General features: G+C 45.2%; 1 protein-coding gene across 1 annotated transcript in view; it reads left to right on the top strand.

Annotated features, from left to right (window-relative positions):
- SCML4 (Scm polycomb group protein like 4) overlaps window positions 1-16,351 on the top strand; it is a 64,915-nt gene that overhangs the window by 14,678 nt on the left and 33,886 nt on the right. The window contains exons 2-3 of the mRNA XM_038132610.1: window positions 7,671-7,876; window positions 16,122-16,251. Coding sequence (XP_037988538.1) covers window positions 7,676-7,876; window positions 16,122-16,251 — 331 coding nt within the window. The 5' untranslated portion in view covers window positions 7,671-7,675. The remainder of the gene's footprint in view (window positions 1-7,670; window positions 7,877-16,121; window positions 16,252-16,351) is intronic.

Genomic DNA, 16,351 nt, shown 5'->3' with positions numbered 1-16,351 from the left:
ACCTCCTCAAGGACAGCAATGTCACCGCTGATGAATTTAGCTTAAAAAAAATAATCAGGCTCTAAGAAGGCACTGGGAACCATTTTCCCTTTCTTTTGCTCTTAGTAACAACAAAAGGTGCAGACACCATCAACAATTTTTGTCTGAATTTTGAAGAATCCTGTGGGTTTTTTTCTACCAGCTCCCTGTATCTTCATGAAGGCAACCAGATGGTGGGAGGGAGAAGAGGGCAGGATACAGCACAGACACTGCTTGCATGCTGCCCAGTCCTTTCCCACCCCAATGCAGCCACTGAAAATACCAGGACCTGCTCTCAGCACCTGAAGAACAAGCCCTTCTGCCACTCTTGAGCCAGCAAAGCACCTGTGGCAGACACGTTGATGGTTTTCTGCTGCACTGAGACACGTTTGCAAGTGTAAAAGGGTGTTTCCTTACTTTAACTCTGTTTGATTTGAATCCTCTGGCAAATTATTGAATGAGGCGCTATACAATTGCTATTGCAGGGTAACCTTCAGCACAGGCTGGAGACATGCAGGTGTAAAGGCCTGAAACCACCTGCAAAAAGAAATGTGCCATTTTCCAAGATGTGAAAGCCAGCCAGCAGAGTGCCACCCATGCCCAGACTGGCTGCTGCACCTCCTTCAGCTCCCATGGGGCAGGCACAGAGTCAATCACAGCATTTATAGGAACCGCCTCAGGTAGTTTCCTAAGCAGAGGAGACAGAGGAGACAAGGGGGCTTGGTTTTCTATAGACTGGTGACATTGGTGACCTCTTACTGCCTGATTCTGGTGCCTGAGAGAGTGTCAGGTCTCACAAGATTTTTTTCCCAGCATCAAACTTTTATATTGTGTATTCTGCTCTCATTGTCTTGTAAGAGCACAACCGATCACATCTCTGTCTTTCACACATTTCCACTACACTTGTAAGCCTTTGCACCCCTTGCTCTTGTGCTCCATCAGGTCTGTTTGAAACAAAGCAACAAAAGTCATATGAGGAGTGAAGGAGAGCATGAGTCTGTGAATACATGAAGTCTTACTCTGCAGGAAAGTAAATTAAATAAATGAACCAACTTTTTGCCATGAATATCTCAGTACAAAGTGATGTCACTGAAGGAAAACTGTCATCTCCCACAATGTCCCTGGCTGACACAGTGGCTTCAGGACAAGGTACACGAAGTCTATGCAGTGATAGATGCCACTGAATGTTGTTTTGGATGCTGCAACTACTTTCACTTCTGTCAAAGAGAGTTAAATTTCTTCTGTGCTGCAAGGAGATGATGATACGGGGCTACCACTTCCAACAAGAGACTACAGCTCATTGGAAATCCATGTTTTTGCAGTCCTGAACATAAACACATTTATCCCTCTTGTATCTGTGTACACTCTTCACTGTAGCACTGCTCCATGTCGGGAAAACTCACAAATACCTCTTTGAAAACCTCAGGATCAATCTTCTTAGGAGTGCCTTCAAGAAGAAAATGTGTTTGCATTTTCTTCAGCTTTTCTAAACTGCTTCTGAAAAATGTCTAAACCATAAAATAGCTGGCAAAAACAAACCTCTCGACGAACTATGGGGGAAAACATATAAATTTATTCAAATGAGAGGTACTGAAGTATTTTGCTCACTTTTCCTTGAGAAACAACATGTGGCAGTGGTTGGGAATGGGCGATGAGGGTGTGAGGAGCCTGGATCCTGCCATCAGCTGGCCTTGTCCCAGGACAGCTGCTTTGTGTGTCTGGTTGTCTTCTGGCCCCTGGAAGGGACTCTGTGGGACATGTGGGAGAAGTGAGACACTCAAAGGATAGTAAGTTCCTAACTTGGAACCTGACAAGGAGGCTGAAATAAGCCCAGGAATCTCATCTTTCTTACCCAGGAAGCCTGTGTTTTCACTTTCAAAAAGGAAATTCTTTCCTCTGCAATGTAAGGTACTATTAACCAGGAACATAGGACAACACAGAACTGGCCACTGCACATAGGCATGAGCAACCAAGTGCAGGATTCACAAAGGCGTTGTAGATATCTAGACATAAGTTTGAGTTTTTATGGACTAATTTTATAATCAGAAGAAGCAGGTACACATAGGACATGAAAAACTTCACCCTAGTGTTGGGTATAAAATAGATAAGTCAAACCTAACTTTCAGAAACGAGAAAAATTTTGGTTTAAGACACCTAAATACAGATGTCACAAGGAAGGGACAAACTGGACCTGATCAGTGGAACCTAGACCCACTGAAGCCACCACAAACTACATTTATATCTGGACAACTTCAACCATTTATATCTGGACACATCCCCACACCTTCAACCATACTGGTCACATCTGTCCTGACACCATGGGAATCAGACATCCAGCACCCATGGAGACACCTGAGTCCAAGTGTTTGAATGTAGGCACTTAGGTGTCTTAATCTAAGTCTTGTTGTCTAAAATAGTCATCTAGTGCCACCTTAGACGGAAATATCTCACACACTTAGCTGACCTGAAGTGTGTGAGATATTTTGGCAGATGTGACGCAGGGAATCACATTAAAATGACCAGAGGTAACTATAATGAGGTGGAGATAAACTGGGGTTTGAAATTAGGTGGGATGAATCCCATTTTTGGTTCCCACAGCTAGCACAGGTATTTGTGTTTGGGTTTGTTCTTGAATGATTGCTTTGGGAAAATAGGCCTGTCTACTTATACCCTGTTGGCTTGACAGTCTCAAGAGTTCTATGTAGAAATACTCTTCCTGGGGTCAAAATGAGCAAAAGAGTCTCTCAGAGAAGTAGCTTCTCATTTCAATCCCCAAAGCAACAGGCAAGAAAAGAGAAGTGGTTTGCAAATCACTGTAAAAGAACTTTTTTGCCACAGATAAAAATTATCCTGACCTTTCTTTGAGCAATGGTGAAATGGGTGTTCACCGTGAGAGGTCATTAGGCAATCACATACAGACATGCAGAGAATATTGACTCTATGCTTTTATTAGCAAAAATTCCTACTGTCTGCTTCACTAAACTCTTCCCTTTCATGTACTCTGCGGTGCTGCTTTGGTATTCGCGATGAAGAGATGCGTAATGTCTCATGCCCCTGAACATTCCCCAGGAGGAGCAGGCAGGTTTAAAGCTTGGCTTCTGGATCTGACAATGCTTTTCTTTTTGCTCACCTACTCCTCAGACCATCATCTCTGAGCGGTCACAGTCAAAGGGCTGCCCTGCTGTGCACAGAGAAAAGGGGACACTAGTCATGTTACTGACTGAAAGGTATCCCCTCCCTCTTGTTTAACAATGTGATATTCCCCCACAAACACGCTTTCCTGAACAACATCTGAAGAAAAGACGGACAAGATCACAAGAAGTTTACCTCTTTTCCACATTCCACATACCACTGTGGGGTATGTAGATCAGTGAGACACAAAGCTCTGCAGGAGTCAAGAGTTGGAGGCAGGGCTGCAAATGCTGACAGGTCAGAGCCTTTCTGCAGCTGGGAGCAATGGGTGTAGGGGAGGGAAGGGCAAACTCCTTCAGCTGCTGAGGAACGGGCACATTTTCTACTTGACTGCACCCCTGCATGCTCTCTTGGCTTACAGCAGGAATTGCTTGTTCCTTCCCTGTGTCATCCCTGTGCCTGTCCAGGCAGAGGTTTGCATGAGTCCTGGCATAAACCAAGTTTAAATGATCATCCTGTGGAATTACCGATATAAAATTTAATGTGGTATTTTTACCTTCAGTCCTTGCAGTTACTGGAGTGCAGCTTAAAAGCTGCATTTATTGCAGACATTTATTTTTATTAAGAATGGATCTTTGCAGTCCATCAAAAACACTCAGCTTGGGAGGAAAAGCACCGTAGCTCCCTCTGCTCTCCGCTGTGTCTTCCTGCATGGTGATCTGCGTTGCTAATTGTACAGCATACACACCAGCACGTGGGGCAAGGTGTGCGTGGTGCAAAGCATGGGCTGTGAGAAACATCCTACAGCTCACCAGCACTGGCCTAGGGAATGTTTTCTCCCCACCCCTGGCATCCCACGGGGCAGACTGCTGCACACAGGGTGCTCCTCAGGATCCTCTGAAGTCACAGCTGAATCTCTGCTGCAGGAGGGGATGGGACTTCACCCTTCCTGCAGTGCTTGCCCAGGTGTCAAGGTGGGGAGAGGGGTTTCCCTGCTGCCTCCTCTGTGGAAGGCAGGGTTAGAAATTGTATATCCAAATGACAGTGTTTGAGAAACGGGTCAGGAGAGGTTACCCTGTGCCTAACCCTTCTCATCATTAAATGATGAGAAGCCATAAATGCAGTTTCCTGCTGTTATTTTTAAACTAAGAATACAAAAGTGATAGACCCTGGTCAGACTGAAGCTGCACCATCCTTGGGCATCCAAAAGCTAGTGCGTTTGGAAAAGTACAAGGACAGGGCAAACATACACTGATTTCCCTCCCAGAGCACTCTCCCCAGCTATTTGTACTACAGTGCTTTGCTGAGCTGAGCTGATGCCTTTGTTAGTAGCCTGTAATTTGCTTCCTTGAATTTGCCCTTAAATTTCATCAGACTCTCATGACTTGCCTTGAACTGACCAAGCTTTCCAGCATTGAGCTGTGGGTCAAGCCCAGGCTGTGGCAGCAGTCAGAGCTGCTCTAGGAAAGTCATTCCAAGGTAACACCCTGACTTTGCTGGGGGGGAGTCAGACAAGCCGCTGTGTCCCTCTGACCTCTTCGGCCAACCTGCAAATTGATTGTGTGGTTTTCCAGCCTGCCCAAGAGCTTCCTCCTGGCTGTCAGGGAAGGTCTTGCTGTGACCCCTCACTGTCAGGCAGAAGCAGTTTTTGTGTGCCTGCTGCCCTTCCCTGCTGCTGGGGAGCACCTTTGCCTCACAGGATCTGCAGCAGTGTGACAACAAATGCCACCAAAAGCATTCCCATCTCCCTCAGCACCAGGAAAGGAGAATCAAGTCATGGTTGGGCTTGTAATAAAATGTAGTTACAACAGCTTGTATGCTGAAGTTGACAATGTCTTTGCTGTATCAAATCAAGTATGTTACACTGAGATCCTTTTGTGCACAGTTCATCTGGGTTTTGTGTGTCAGCTCCTCACATGTGGTGAGGAGCTCTAAGAGGTTTTGCCTAAGCACAGTGTCACAAGTATTGGGAGGGCAGAAACAGCACAAAAAAAGCTGTGATTGTTAAAATTTACTGTGTCTCCTGACCACCACACATTTAATACTTCACCAGTCGCAAAAGAAAGCAACATTTTTGACAAAGAACTGCTCTGAGTCAGTATCTCTTGTTTGGGGGTTGATAACTCAAGAGTTTCTGGGCACCATCAGCTACTTTTACCATCAGAGGAGAATATGATACAGACAATGCAGTGTGGTGTTCTCTGCAGGTGCACAGCCTCTCTCTCACAGCCCCATGGCCACCAGTGGCCCCTTCTGCAAGAACCACCCCCGTCCTCAAGCAGGGAGCACACCTGGGCTGGATTTGTCTTCCTCAGCCTCTGCCAAGCTCCTCTGCAAAGGTTTATCTTTCCAGGTTTTGTTTAAAGCAGACCAAAATGCAGAGCCTGCAGCACTGGGCTTTCAGTGGGTTTTGGTGCCAAATCCTGTGTAATTGTTGCATTTCCTTTCCGTGCTGAACTCCCTGCCTACAGACAGCCTGTAATGTAAGATCCTGGGAATGTTTTGTTTTGGGAGGTGGAAGAGACACCGAGGCTGTACCTCAGAAAGCACTACAGGGAGGAAAATGAGCGCTGCTGAAGACAGAAGGAAAGCAGTGATGTTCAGGATAAGCTGAGCCTTTAGATTTAACTCCTACTGTGGCAAGCCTGATGATTTTAACCCTGAAAGGACACTCTCTGCAGTCACATGAGACTTTTCTTTGGTAAAATCAGAGCCCCATGGCAGGCTTTCATGGGGTTCCCAAGCTGGCTGAGCATGCCTGGAGAGTGAGTGCAACCACAGTGGCTCTGGACAATGTGGTAAATCAGGCACTGCAAGTTTGCTCTGCTCTGATGTTTGACATTCAGTATTTGCATAGGTGGGGTTGAAGACTGGTAATGTTATAATCAATCTAGAAGCCCCATCATATATAGTGGATCTATCTGAACAGAGCAGATACCCCTAGCATTATTGGAAACACACAGGGTTTAAGACATTGCAAATAAATGCATTTACTGAAGGGCTGGGAGCCCTCTGTTTTTTTTATCATACAGGAGGTTGTGTAAACTACAGACTGGATAATAACATAAAAGTGGGTTTCTTTTTGGTTAGTCACATTTATAGAATTTTAACTAGGCATAACATACTTGCCGTTGAACAAAGAAGCCCCCAGCTGCAGATTCTTGTCACAAGAGGCCCCTATCAAATGGTACCCTTCCCACCACGTGAGTGAGCAATCCTCATTTCATTCCCATCAATATCACCTCTGATCTCACTGGGTTCTGAAATTGTGAAATTTGAAGTGCTCAGAGAAATTTGTAGGTTTTATAGTTTATATATTTTGTAAAAAATTGTAGTTGTTTATAGTGATAAACAAACCTTTATTTTTGTAGAGAATACTCTTGAACCACATCTTTAGGTTTTTTCTGAAGCTGAGAGAGCTGTGAGTCTGCTCTGTGAAAAAACCCCAGAAAACAGGGAGTCCTCCATTATCACTGGCCTGAGGGAGCACAATTTTGACAACATTAGCTGTTGCAAGGTTTATCATAAAAGTATGAGAATTGCTTGGACCTTTGTGTCTAGCAATGCATGCAGGCAGGACTGGGACTGTTATTCTGCCCAAATGCAGGAAATCAAATGCCTGGACAAAACAACATTTGGAAACACACTGCTGCAGCTGTTTTTTTTTAAATTAACCTTTGTTCGTGGATGACCCTTACTAGAAGCTGTGAAGGATGCTGTATATTCCCTTGGTATTGTGCATATAGCTGTATATTTGTTTTCTTTATTAAAATCTGGGCAGAGGAAAATGGACCAGATTCCACGCCATTACCCCTGCTCAACTTCAGCAGCTGCATGGAGTTGTGGTGAAGTAACTGTGTTAATGGAGTAGATCCAAAAGCCCACTATTAACATGCCTGGTAACAGATGTTATAAAACTGCAGAGAGGAAATGTTTGGCAATTACCCTCTAACAGGGCTACCCTCGTGCTGGCAGCCTCATGGCCCAGCCCAGCCTCCCCACCCAGGAGTGCTGCGGATGAAGAGGAGGGAAGTCCATTCTGTATTGGTAGCACTTCTGAGGTGAGGCAGGATTTGCAGAACCACGGAATTTGTGAAAAAAATCACGTTGGCAGGGACTTTAGGAGATCATCTACTCCAAACGCCCTCTGACTGATGGCTGCAAAATCAAGCCTTCATCACACTTATCTGCAGGATGCAGGGTTGAGATGGCATCCCCAAGGTTGTGGGATTCACCTCTTGGACCTCTGCAATAGAAGTCTCACCACCTGAGCAAATCCCTCTACTGTACTCATGGTCAGGAGAGGGAAATGGGAAGATAAGGGTTTTGTGGTCAGGTGAAGATGAGGCTGTGGTCAGGTGAATCCCACCCAGGGTCATACAACTGTGGCAACAGTAAGAGGGAAAATGAGAGCATTGAGAGAACTGCCTTGGGATAAAAAAAACCAAAAAAACCCTAAAATGAAAACTAAATAAAGAGTTGGTTTGCTTTTTTTTTTTTTTTTTTTTGTGTCTCTGTAGGGCAGATGAGCCACCCACCGTGCCTGGACCCCAGCCTGGCTGCTGGGGAGATGCAGTCCCCCAGGATGGCAGGGAAGAAGCGAGGGCGGCCCCCGCTCCAGCCAGCGCCCATCAAAATGGCTGTTCACAACCTCTTCTCAGCACCAGCTGGTGCTCTGCCAGTCATGAAGATCCCAAAGAAGAGAGGGAGAAAACCTGGGCACAAGGTAGATGCATGGCTTCCACATTCCTTGTCCACCTCCTGTCGGTCTTCATACTTTCAAAAATTTCAGCTGAAATGCAAGAACAGAGGAAAAGTTGTGCAAGTCTAGGGCAGAGAAATGCAAATTAAAAAAAAAAAAACCAAAACAAAACAGAAGAGCAGATGGTTTCTCTTCTACCTGAGCTGGTGAAAAAAAAAATCACAGAATCGTAGAGTATTCTAAATTGAAGGGCATCCATCAGGAACATTGAGTCCAGCTCCTGGTCCTGCACAGGACACACCATGTGTGTTTTCCCAAAGGTTAAGGTTATTTTAATTTGCTCTGTTTGAAAATGTTTTCCACAGTGTTGTGTGGGATGGCTGCACACCTTCGGGCAATGGTTTCTCATTTGTCACTTTCCTCTCTCTCACTAGCAGTGATTAGAAGTTGAACAAACTGAACAGAGAAGGAAAGGAATACAGGAGAGCAGAAACAAAGGGAGGAAGGGAAAAAGCTACTTTCCAAAGGAAGGAAGAAAAGAGGGGCATGTGAGAAAAATAATGGTAATTCACTTTATTTGTCTGCTCACTGCCCAGCTCTCTGTGCAACCCTGGGGCAAAGGCAGAATTAAAGAAAGCCAGGAACCCTGAGTGCCTTAAGCCCTTCTGATGCTGCTGCTGGGCTGGGTCTCTGCCACCACACCACTTGCAGTGGTCTCAGCACTGCAGTGGGAGTAGTGCTTTACTGCGATGCCTCACACCAGGCAAAAATGGGACTGTGATGCTGAGGGAAGGAGAATTTGTTCTGGGGAGTGAAATTGGGCCACAGCTTAGTAAGGGGTTTTGTGTTCAGCAGATTGCTCTGTCAATCTCTCAGTCTCTGTCCCCAGCCAGCTCGGGGCAGTGTGCATGTTTGCCATGCCCGTTCCTTGTTTTGAATGGGCACTGGTACACACATGCAGACTGTTGCAAGGAGGGCAAATTGCTGACTGTTGGAAAATCAGAGCTGCTTGAGTTCGTGGTTTTGAGACAGAAAAGCGAATAAAACAATCAGGGTATGCACAAGGCTGACCCAGCCTTCCTGGAGAAGGTCTTGTCCGGGGTGTTGCCTGGCTCTTCCATGGGTCTCTCTTGGTTCATAGGGAGCAACAACGTCCCATGCATGCTGCTGCTGGCTGAGCTCTGCACACAGGGACCAACTGTTTCATTGCTGTGAGCCTTGGATTTGAGCTTAATCTAGAGCAACCTACCCCATCTTTACCTTTCGCTCCTTTTCACCTCCTGCCAGACCTTCTTCCTCCCACCCCCTAACCTCTGTCTAACAGTAGTCCAAAATAGAGCTCCAAGCTAAGACTGGGGCAAATATTCAAGTGTTTTGTAAAATGTGGGGTATGGAAATACTTATTATTTTTTCACTTCCATATCAAGATAAAACTCCAGGATGGAAATATCTGAATTGCTTTATTTGAGGTATTTCTTATATCAAGTTTATTATATATTATATTTATTTGTTTCAAGTAATTTAGTTATTATCAGTAAAGTGGGTGGCTTGTAGACTCTTCAGATCAAAACCATTCAGTCTGGACAATAATACTTTGGAGATGTGCTGAAATTGGGTCTTTGAGGTTTGAGATTAAGTGATTTGCCAAATACCACAAGGACCTTGTATGCAGGGTTTTTCAGACTCGTCCATTCTGTGTCTGCTTGTCTTGGTGACCCCCACTTCTTGCACATACATTTACATTTGATTTGTAATTCGACCAAAACAAAAAAAGCTGGGGAATATGTTTCTGTTCTATCCCAAATGTACCCATCCACCTGGAAAAAAGTCTTTCACCAATCACCACACATATATAAATGGGGGAAGTGGTAGGCTTAAATTCCATCAAAGGCTGCAGTTACACAGTGCTTTGGACCTACATGGCTGAGCATTTGATTGCTGTGTCCCCTACTCCTCCCAAAGGGACACTTTATCCTGTCTGGGTACCACACACTCCTCCTGTTTGTCCCCAGGCACTTAGCGAGGAGGCAACAGCATCCCCCCTTCAGCAGTGGATCTGAGATGAGGTTCTTTCTTGGTGAGCATGGCACATAAAAAGGCACCTTTTGTAACCAATGGCCCAGGTGGATGGGGCTGACACTCATGAGCTGCAGCACCCACGGCACCTGGCCTGGTTGATTTGTGCTGCAGGATTCCTACACCAAAGCAATGTTTTCCATGAGGCGCCTTTGTACACTGTGTGCTCAGCTGAAGTGAGCCCCTCTCCATCCAAAGCAATTCCCCAGCCTGAGTCAAAAATTACATTTTTTGATGGGGAACTCTAGCTTGATTTAATTAGCTCGATAATTGTATGAGTTTCAGATACCACAAGACTTAAATGCATTTTAAAAAAGGACTCCCTGCCCAAATGGCAGACGACCAAATTCTTTATAGCAGCCAGAGAGCTGAATTGTTACAGAGCAGATGGAAAAATACTTCTGAATTTTTAAGAAACTGAGAATTTACAGCCTACATTTAAATTTCTTTTGACCAAGATGTGAATAACAGACATTTTCAATCACATGCTCTTTATAGACAGGTGACCCATTGCCTGTTTTCATTGATATTAAAGGAAATATCTGTGTCTTCCTGAAATGACATTTCATCACACTTCATCACCAAGAAAAGTCTTTTCCTTGCTATCCTGTTTATTTTCTCACAGCTTTGGCTATAAAATTTCATCAGCTGTTTTTCCAAAAATGGTTTTGTACCTTATGTGGAACTATTTGCCATAAAATGTTACATTTCCCCAAAATACAATATTCTTTCTGATTGTCTAAATCTCTGGGAAAGAGCCTATTCTGGCAGCCAGAGGGGGAGGTTAGTCGATGGATGGGTTTTATTTCTCTGGCTGTGAGTGAGAGCAGCCCTGAAGAGCTGCCTAGAAAGCCTGTAAGAGGGAAGGGTTTGTTAGCACCCTGCAGGGATTCGCCCTGTCAGAGGACATCTGAGGGACACACGCGTGGGGCAGCACTAAAAACACAGACCATCACGTCCCTCCCCGAGGGCAGCAAAGCCATGGCACCCTTTGAGCATCTCGAGGACACTTTGTCCCTCTGTGCAACCAGTGCAGCTCCCACCCGGGGAGGTGGCCCAAGCCCAGATCAGCCAGGTGGGGTGGGCAGTGGGAGTCACACGTGAGGAGTGACAGTTCCATTACGGGGCACAGGTTACCCTGCTGCCCTAGAAGTCAATACTAATGATGACAAATAAGCAGTCAGGATTTGGATGCATTGGGAATGAGATTGCACAGACAACTTTAAAGTGTCCTGTTTATTCACCTGTCCTATGATACAGCCTTGAATTTCAAGGTTGCATGCCCTCCTGTCAATGTTACCTGCCTCATTCTCTGTGAAAGGCTGATGGGATGTAGGAGGCTGTGTGCAGACTCGCTTGCATCATTTGCTGTGCAGAAGAAAGTTATTGCATGACACAAGAAAAAAAGGTGGGAAAGACTGTGTTAGCCTTTGCCAGCTGACCTCTTCTCTCACCCTCAGTGTCTGGGCTTGTGTTGTGCTGAGTATCCTCACTCACAGCCAAGTGCATAGAGCCACAGATCCCAAAACATATGCTCAGAAGCCCCGTGCTTTCCTGGTGTATGTTTAATGGCAGCCTTCTGTCCAGCCATCAGAAGTCCACATGGCAGGACCAGGCTGGCTCAGACACTCGACTTATTGCACATTTGCAGGGGCCGGAGATGGTTCTCTCTCCAGCAGCAAAAACTCTCATCGCCAGGAGGTGCCTCTGCCCTCCTGTCTGGAAGGAAAAAAGCCCATGGGGATGGGGTGAATCCCAGCCTTTTCTAGCAATTGTTTTTTCAGGACAAGGGACAACTGGTACAGGGGAACAGGGAGCCATAAAAATGAGAACCTGCATTTAAGTGGTTTAAGAAAACTGCAGGGAAAGATTGTATTGTGGTTCATCGTGCTACTTTCCCATGTATTTTATTATACAAGCTGGCAGAGATCTTCAGAAAGAAAAAAAAGTTGCCTGGCAAATGTTCTTCACCCTCTTTCATTTTTTTGGTGGGGGATGATATAAATACCAGTTAGATGAATCCTGGCTTCTCTGAAGAGGTGTGCAGATTGTAATACAAACTCCAGTACTCAGCAGAGTCCTCCCCATCCCTAGCCACCGCATACTCAAACAAACTTTAAGCCAGCATCAATGGCACAAAAACCCACTCTCTCTGCATCTAATGCATGGTGACTTTGATAAAGTAGACACACTTATTTCCTACCCAGAATCCCTGATCAGCTTTCTCTGATCTCATTTCCATGGTAGAAAGTCCATAAGAGTGGGGGGTTGGTTGAAGATCTTGTTTTAAAGCAACCACTTTTACATCTCATGCTGTGCGTATTAAAACTCATGACATTTGATAGTCAAAAGTTGATTCCAATGCCTTACCACAAGGATTTCCCAATGTGCTCTGACAGATTTCCTCTCTTTTTTTTTCTCTTTCTCTGTTCTTCACTGCTTTTTTTGACTCTCACGGATATGTGCTTTCTACTGGCAAGCTCTCAGTCAGTCAGCTGGTTGGTTGAGTTGGCTTTTCTATAGAGAAGACTCAGTCCAAGAAAAAACATCTTTAAAAGGAATACTTAGAGATTTACCCTTCATTATATTCAGGGACTACTCAGGATTTCAGTGGCCAGGAGGCAGCTAAGCTGTTTTTTGCTTAGTGTATCATCTTTTGCACTAATCAGGCATTGTTTTATTTTGATCTAAAAAAGGCCAGTTCTCTACCACCCCTAATAAAATGACATTTATCTGTACCCACAGGCTGTAGAGCACTTTTTGTTGCGATTAATTTTGCAGTAAATTGTTCACTAAAACTGGGGGGTTTCCACAAACAAAGAAAGGGACTTCCACACTACAGAGTTTACACAAGCCTTGCCCTCTGTTTATTTGCTCTTGAACGTCAGCCTGCCTGGGCCTTCAAGATCTAGGAGGAGAAAAAGTTCTGATGATGCCGGTGAGGCAGGGCACAGTGTTGGTGGGGCAGCACACACTCATGAGGCTGAAGAGTGGACTTTTGTGCCTCTGTTTGGGACCACAGGAATGTGAGCCAGTAAGGATATTAGGGAGCCAACACGCAAGTGAAGCAGAATTCTTCAGGTGTACTGTCTCAAAAATAATATCTATGTAGAAAAATGTAAGAGTGAGAGCATACAAGTATTGCTAGAACCTGTCCAGAGAAGGACAACAAAGCCAGTGAAGGGTCTAGAGCATCAGTCTTATGAGGAGCAGCTGAGGGAGCTGGGGTTGTTTCACTAAAAGGGTGCTCAAGCACTGGAACAAAGAAAATGGTGGAATCACTGTCCCTGGAAGTGTTAAAAATATATGTAGGTGTTTAGGGACATGGTATAGTAGTGGTCCTGGCAATGTTAGGAAATGATTGGATGCAATGATCTTAGCAGTCTTTTCCAACCTCAATGCTTTTGTGATTCTGTATCTGCACATCCCTCTATAAATATATCTATTTTATATAATAAATACAGAGTGTGTACAAATGCACATATCTACATATATATTCTTTGTATATGTGTGTGTATATATACATATATATATATATGTGTGATCAAAAACAAGCCCAGAAGCCTAACTTAGGGGCTACCCAAAGATTCACTTTGCCAGCCCTCTTTGCCATAGAAAAGTGAATAATTGACATATTGCTATAGAATGTAATGAATCATGCTGGTTCTCACCTTCTTACATGGAATAACTCCCAAATTGGATGGAGACCTTGATTTTTCGGAAGTCTGTTCTCCTCCCATTCAGTAAAGCTTTTGATACTGTCACTCACAGTATCCTTCTCAACAAAATGTCAGGCACACAACTGGATAAACACGTCATGCCATGGGTGAGCAACTGGCTCACCAGTCAGGCATGGAGGGTTATAGGGAATGGAGTGACATTGGACTGGTGACCTGCCATGGTTTTCCACAGGGCTTCATCCTCAGCCCTGTGCTCTTGAACATCTTCATAATGACTTGGATGCAGGACTGGAAGGGATACTAAGAAGGGTCACAGATGATACAAAACTGTTGATTCCTTCGAGGGCAGGCAGGCCCAGCAGAGAGACCTTGACAAATCAGAGGACTGGGCAATCACCAACCACATGAATTTCAATGAGAGAAAGTGTCGGATTCTGCACCTGGCATGGATACATGGACAGATTGGGAAATGAGATGCTGGAAAGCAGTGCTGTGGAAAGGGACCTGGGGGTCCTGGTCAAAGGCAAGTGGAACATGAGTCAGCAGTGCCCTGGCAGCCAGGAGGGCCAGTGGTGTCCTGGGGGGCATCAGGCTCAGCATCGCCAGCCAGGCAAGGGAGGGGATTGTCCTGCTCTGCTCTGTACTGGGGCGGCCTCACCTTGAGCCTTGAGGGCAGTTTTGGGCGCTACAATATAGAAAGATATTAAACTATTGGAGAGCATCTAAAGTAGAACTACAAAGATGGTAAGGGGCTTTGAGGTGAAGCCATATGAGGAGTGGCTGAGGTCACTTGGTCTGTTCAGCCTGGAGGAGACTGAGGGAAACCTCATTGAAGTCTACAACTTCCTCATGAGGGGAAAAGGAGGGGCAGACACTGATCTCTTCTCTCTGGTGACCAGCCACAGGACCTGAGGGAATGGCCTGAAGTTGTGTTAGGGAAGATTTAGGTTGGATATAAGGAAAAGGCTCTTCACCCAGAGGGCGGTTGGGCACAAGAACAGGCTCCCCAAGGAAGTAAGCACCAAGCCTGACAGAGTTCAAAAAGATTTGGACAATGCTCTCAGGCACATGGTATGACTCTTGGGGATGGTGATGTGCAGGGCCTTGATGATCTCTGTGGGTCCCTTCCAACTCAGCATGGTCAGTGATTCTGTGAAAACAAATGGACAGCAGTTTGTCACTGGTCGTTCTTGATCCCAATCTGAAGGCAAGACAACTCTACAAAAACAGGGCAACACAGGCAAGTGAGAAATAGCACTAACCAGGGGCCAGCTCAGGGTCCCCCATACTCTACAACTGCCATACGGCAGGAGGTCAAATCCACAGCTTTTCTCAGATGCACTTATTTAATATTTGTCCCTTTTTCAGACTGAAAACAAAAGGATTTAGCTTGCCCCAGGGGAGGTGGTGGTAAAAACTCACTTAGATGTCCCTAAGTGCTACATACTTCCCTCTCCTTTCCCCAGCTTTCTAGTTTTACCATTGTGCTGAAACAGTGACAATTATTTTAGACATTTGTAATTCATAGTCATGGACAACAAAAATCTTAATTCAAAACAACTTCTACTCTCCATCAGGGATTGCTCAAGGTTTGGTTTGGTTTGGTTTGGTTTGGTTTGGTTTGGAGGCAGTTGTCTGACTTAATTTCTACCTAAAATATACTTTGTACATTGTCCATTGAAAAACAACAAAAGGAAATAAATACCCGTCAGAAGAACATTCTGGTGCAGGACAGAATGTAAATATATAAACCAGCAAGCTGTGTGCTTGGCTCTCTGCTTTCCCCCTACTTCCCTTAGCAAAAGGCAAAGCAAGAGTGGTACCTTCAGGTCACATCCATCACATCAGTCCTTTTTAAATATGAGGGCCTGATCATCATTTGACTGGTGAGATGTTGCCAGGCACTGGCAGCATAAAGACATAGTGATATTGCACAGTAAATTCTCATCATGCTTCTCTTCTCCAAGCTGGGCTGCAGATCGCAAAGACCACTGGGGGCAACAGTGCAGCAGTTTGTATTTACTAGCAGGTAATAACACAGTCTGGACCACAGTGCGAGTTTATTTACATGGGTGTCAGCCCAGAGTAGCCTCTTGGTGCCACTGGATTTATACAAGATTTACACTCCTGCAACCAAGAGCAGAATTCGGCCCTAAATTATGATGCAGTTAAAGACCCCATGTTTCTGAGTTGTGGAGCATTGTTTACACCCACATGAAATGGCTCGTAAAATGCCATTGCACTGATTTGTTGGAGTGTTAGGCTCAATTTGCTCAGGTGTAAATAACTACCCGGTGGGTGGCATAATATTTGCATCCTGTAGCTTAAGGCGTTGCTGTCTGCAGCAAATCAGTCAGGCTTCAGGCTCCAGTATCCTCCTGGGAGCAGGATGGATCTTCTGGCCCAGAGAAAGTGATGCAATAGCAGATTGCTAATGAGTGGGAGTTTATGGGGCGTGACATACATAGAATAAAATTGGAATATCTTGTGTATACTTTCATTATTTTTTGCAGCTGAAATCTCGTGTCCTGATGACTCCTTTAGCAATCTCCCCGCCGAGAAGCACGCCGGAGCCGGATATTAGCTCAATCCCCCAGGATGCAGCTACGGTACCCAACTCAGACACCCCACAGGCTCTCACAGGTACTCAGCCTCAAGTGCTCCTTGACCAAGGGGTGAGCAGGAGCCACGGGCTGACAGCCAGATGTCACAGCCAGATGCTGGGCTTTCCAGAACAGGGGGA

This window comes from Motacilla alba, chromosome 3, assembly GCF_015832195.1.
Source record: "Motacilla alba alba isolate MOTALB_02 chromosome 3, Motacilla_alba_V1.0_pri, whole genome shotgun sequence".
Classification (NCBI taxonomy): domain Eukaryota; kingdom Metazoa; phylum Chordata; class Aves; order Passeriformes; family Motacillidae; genus Motacilla; species Motacilla alba.
This window is presented reverse-complemented; position numbering and strand designations above follow the sequence as displayed.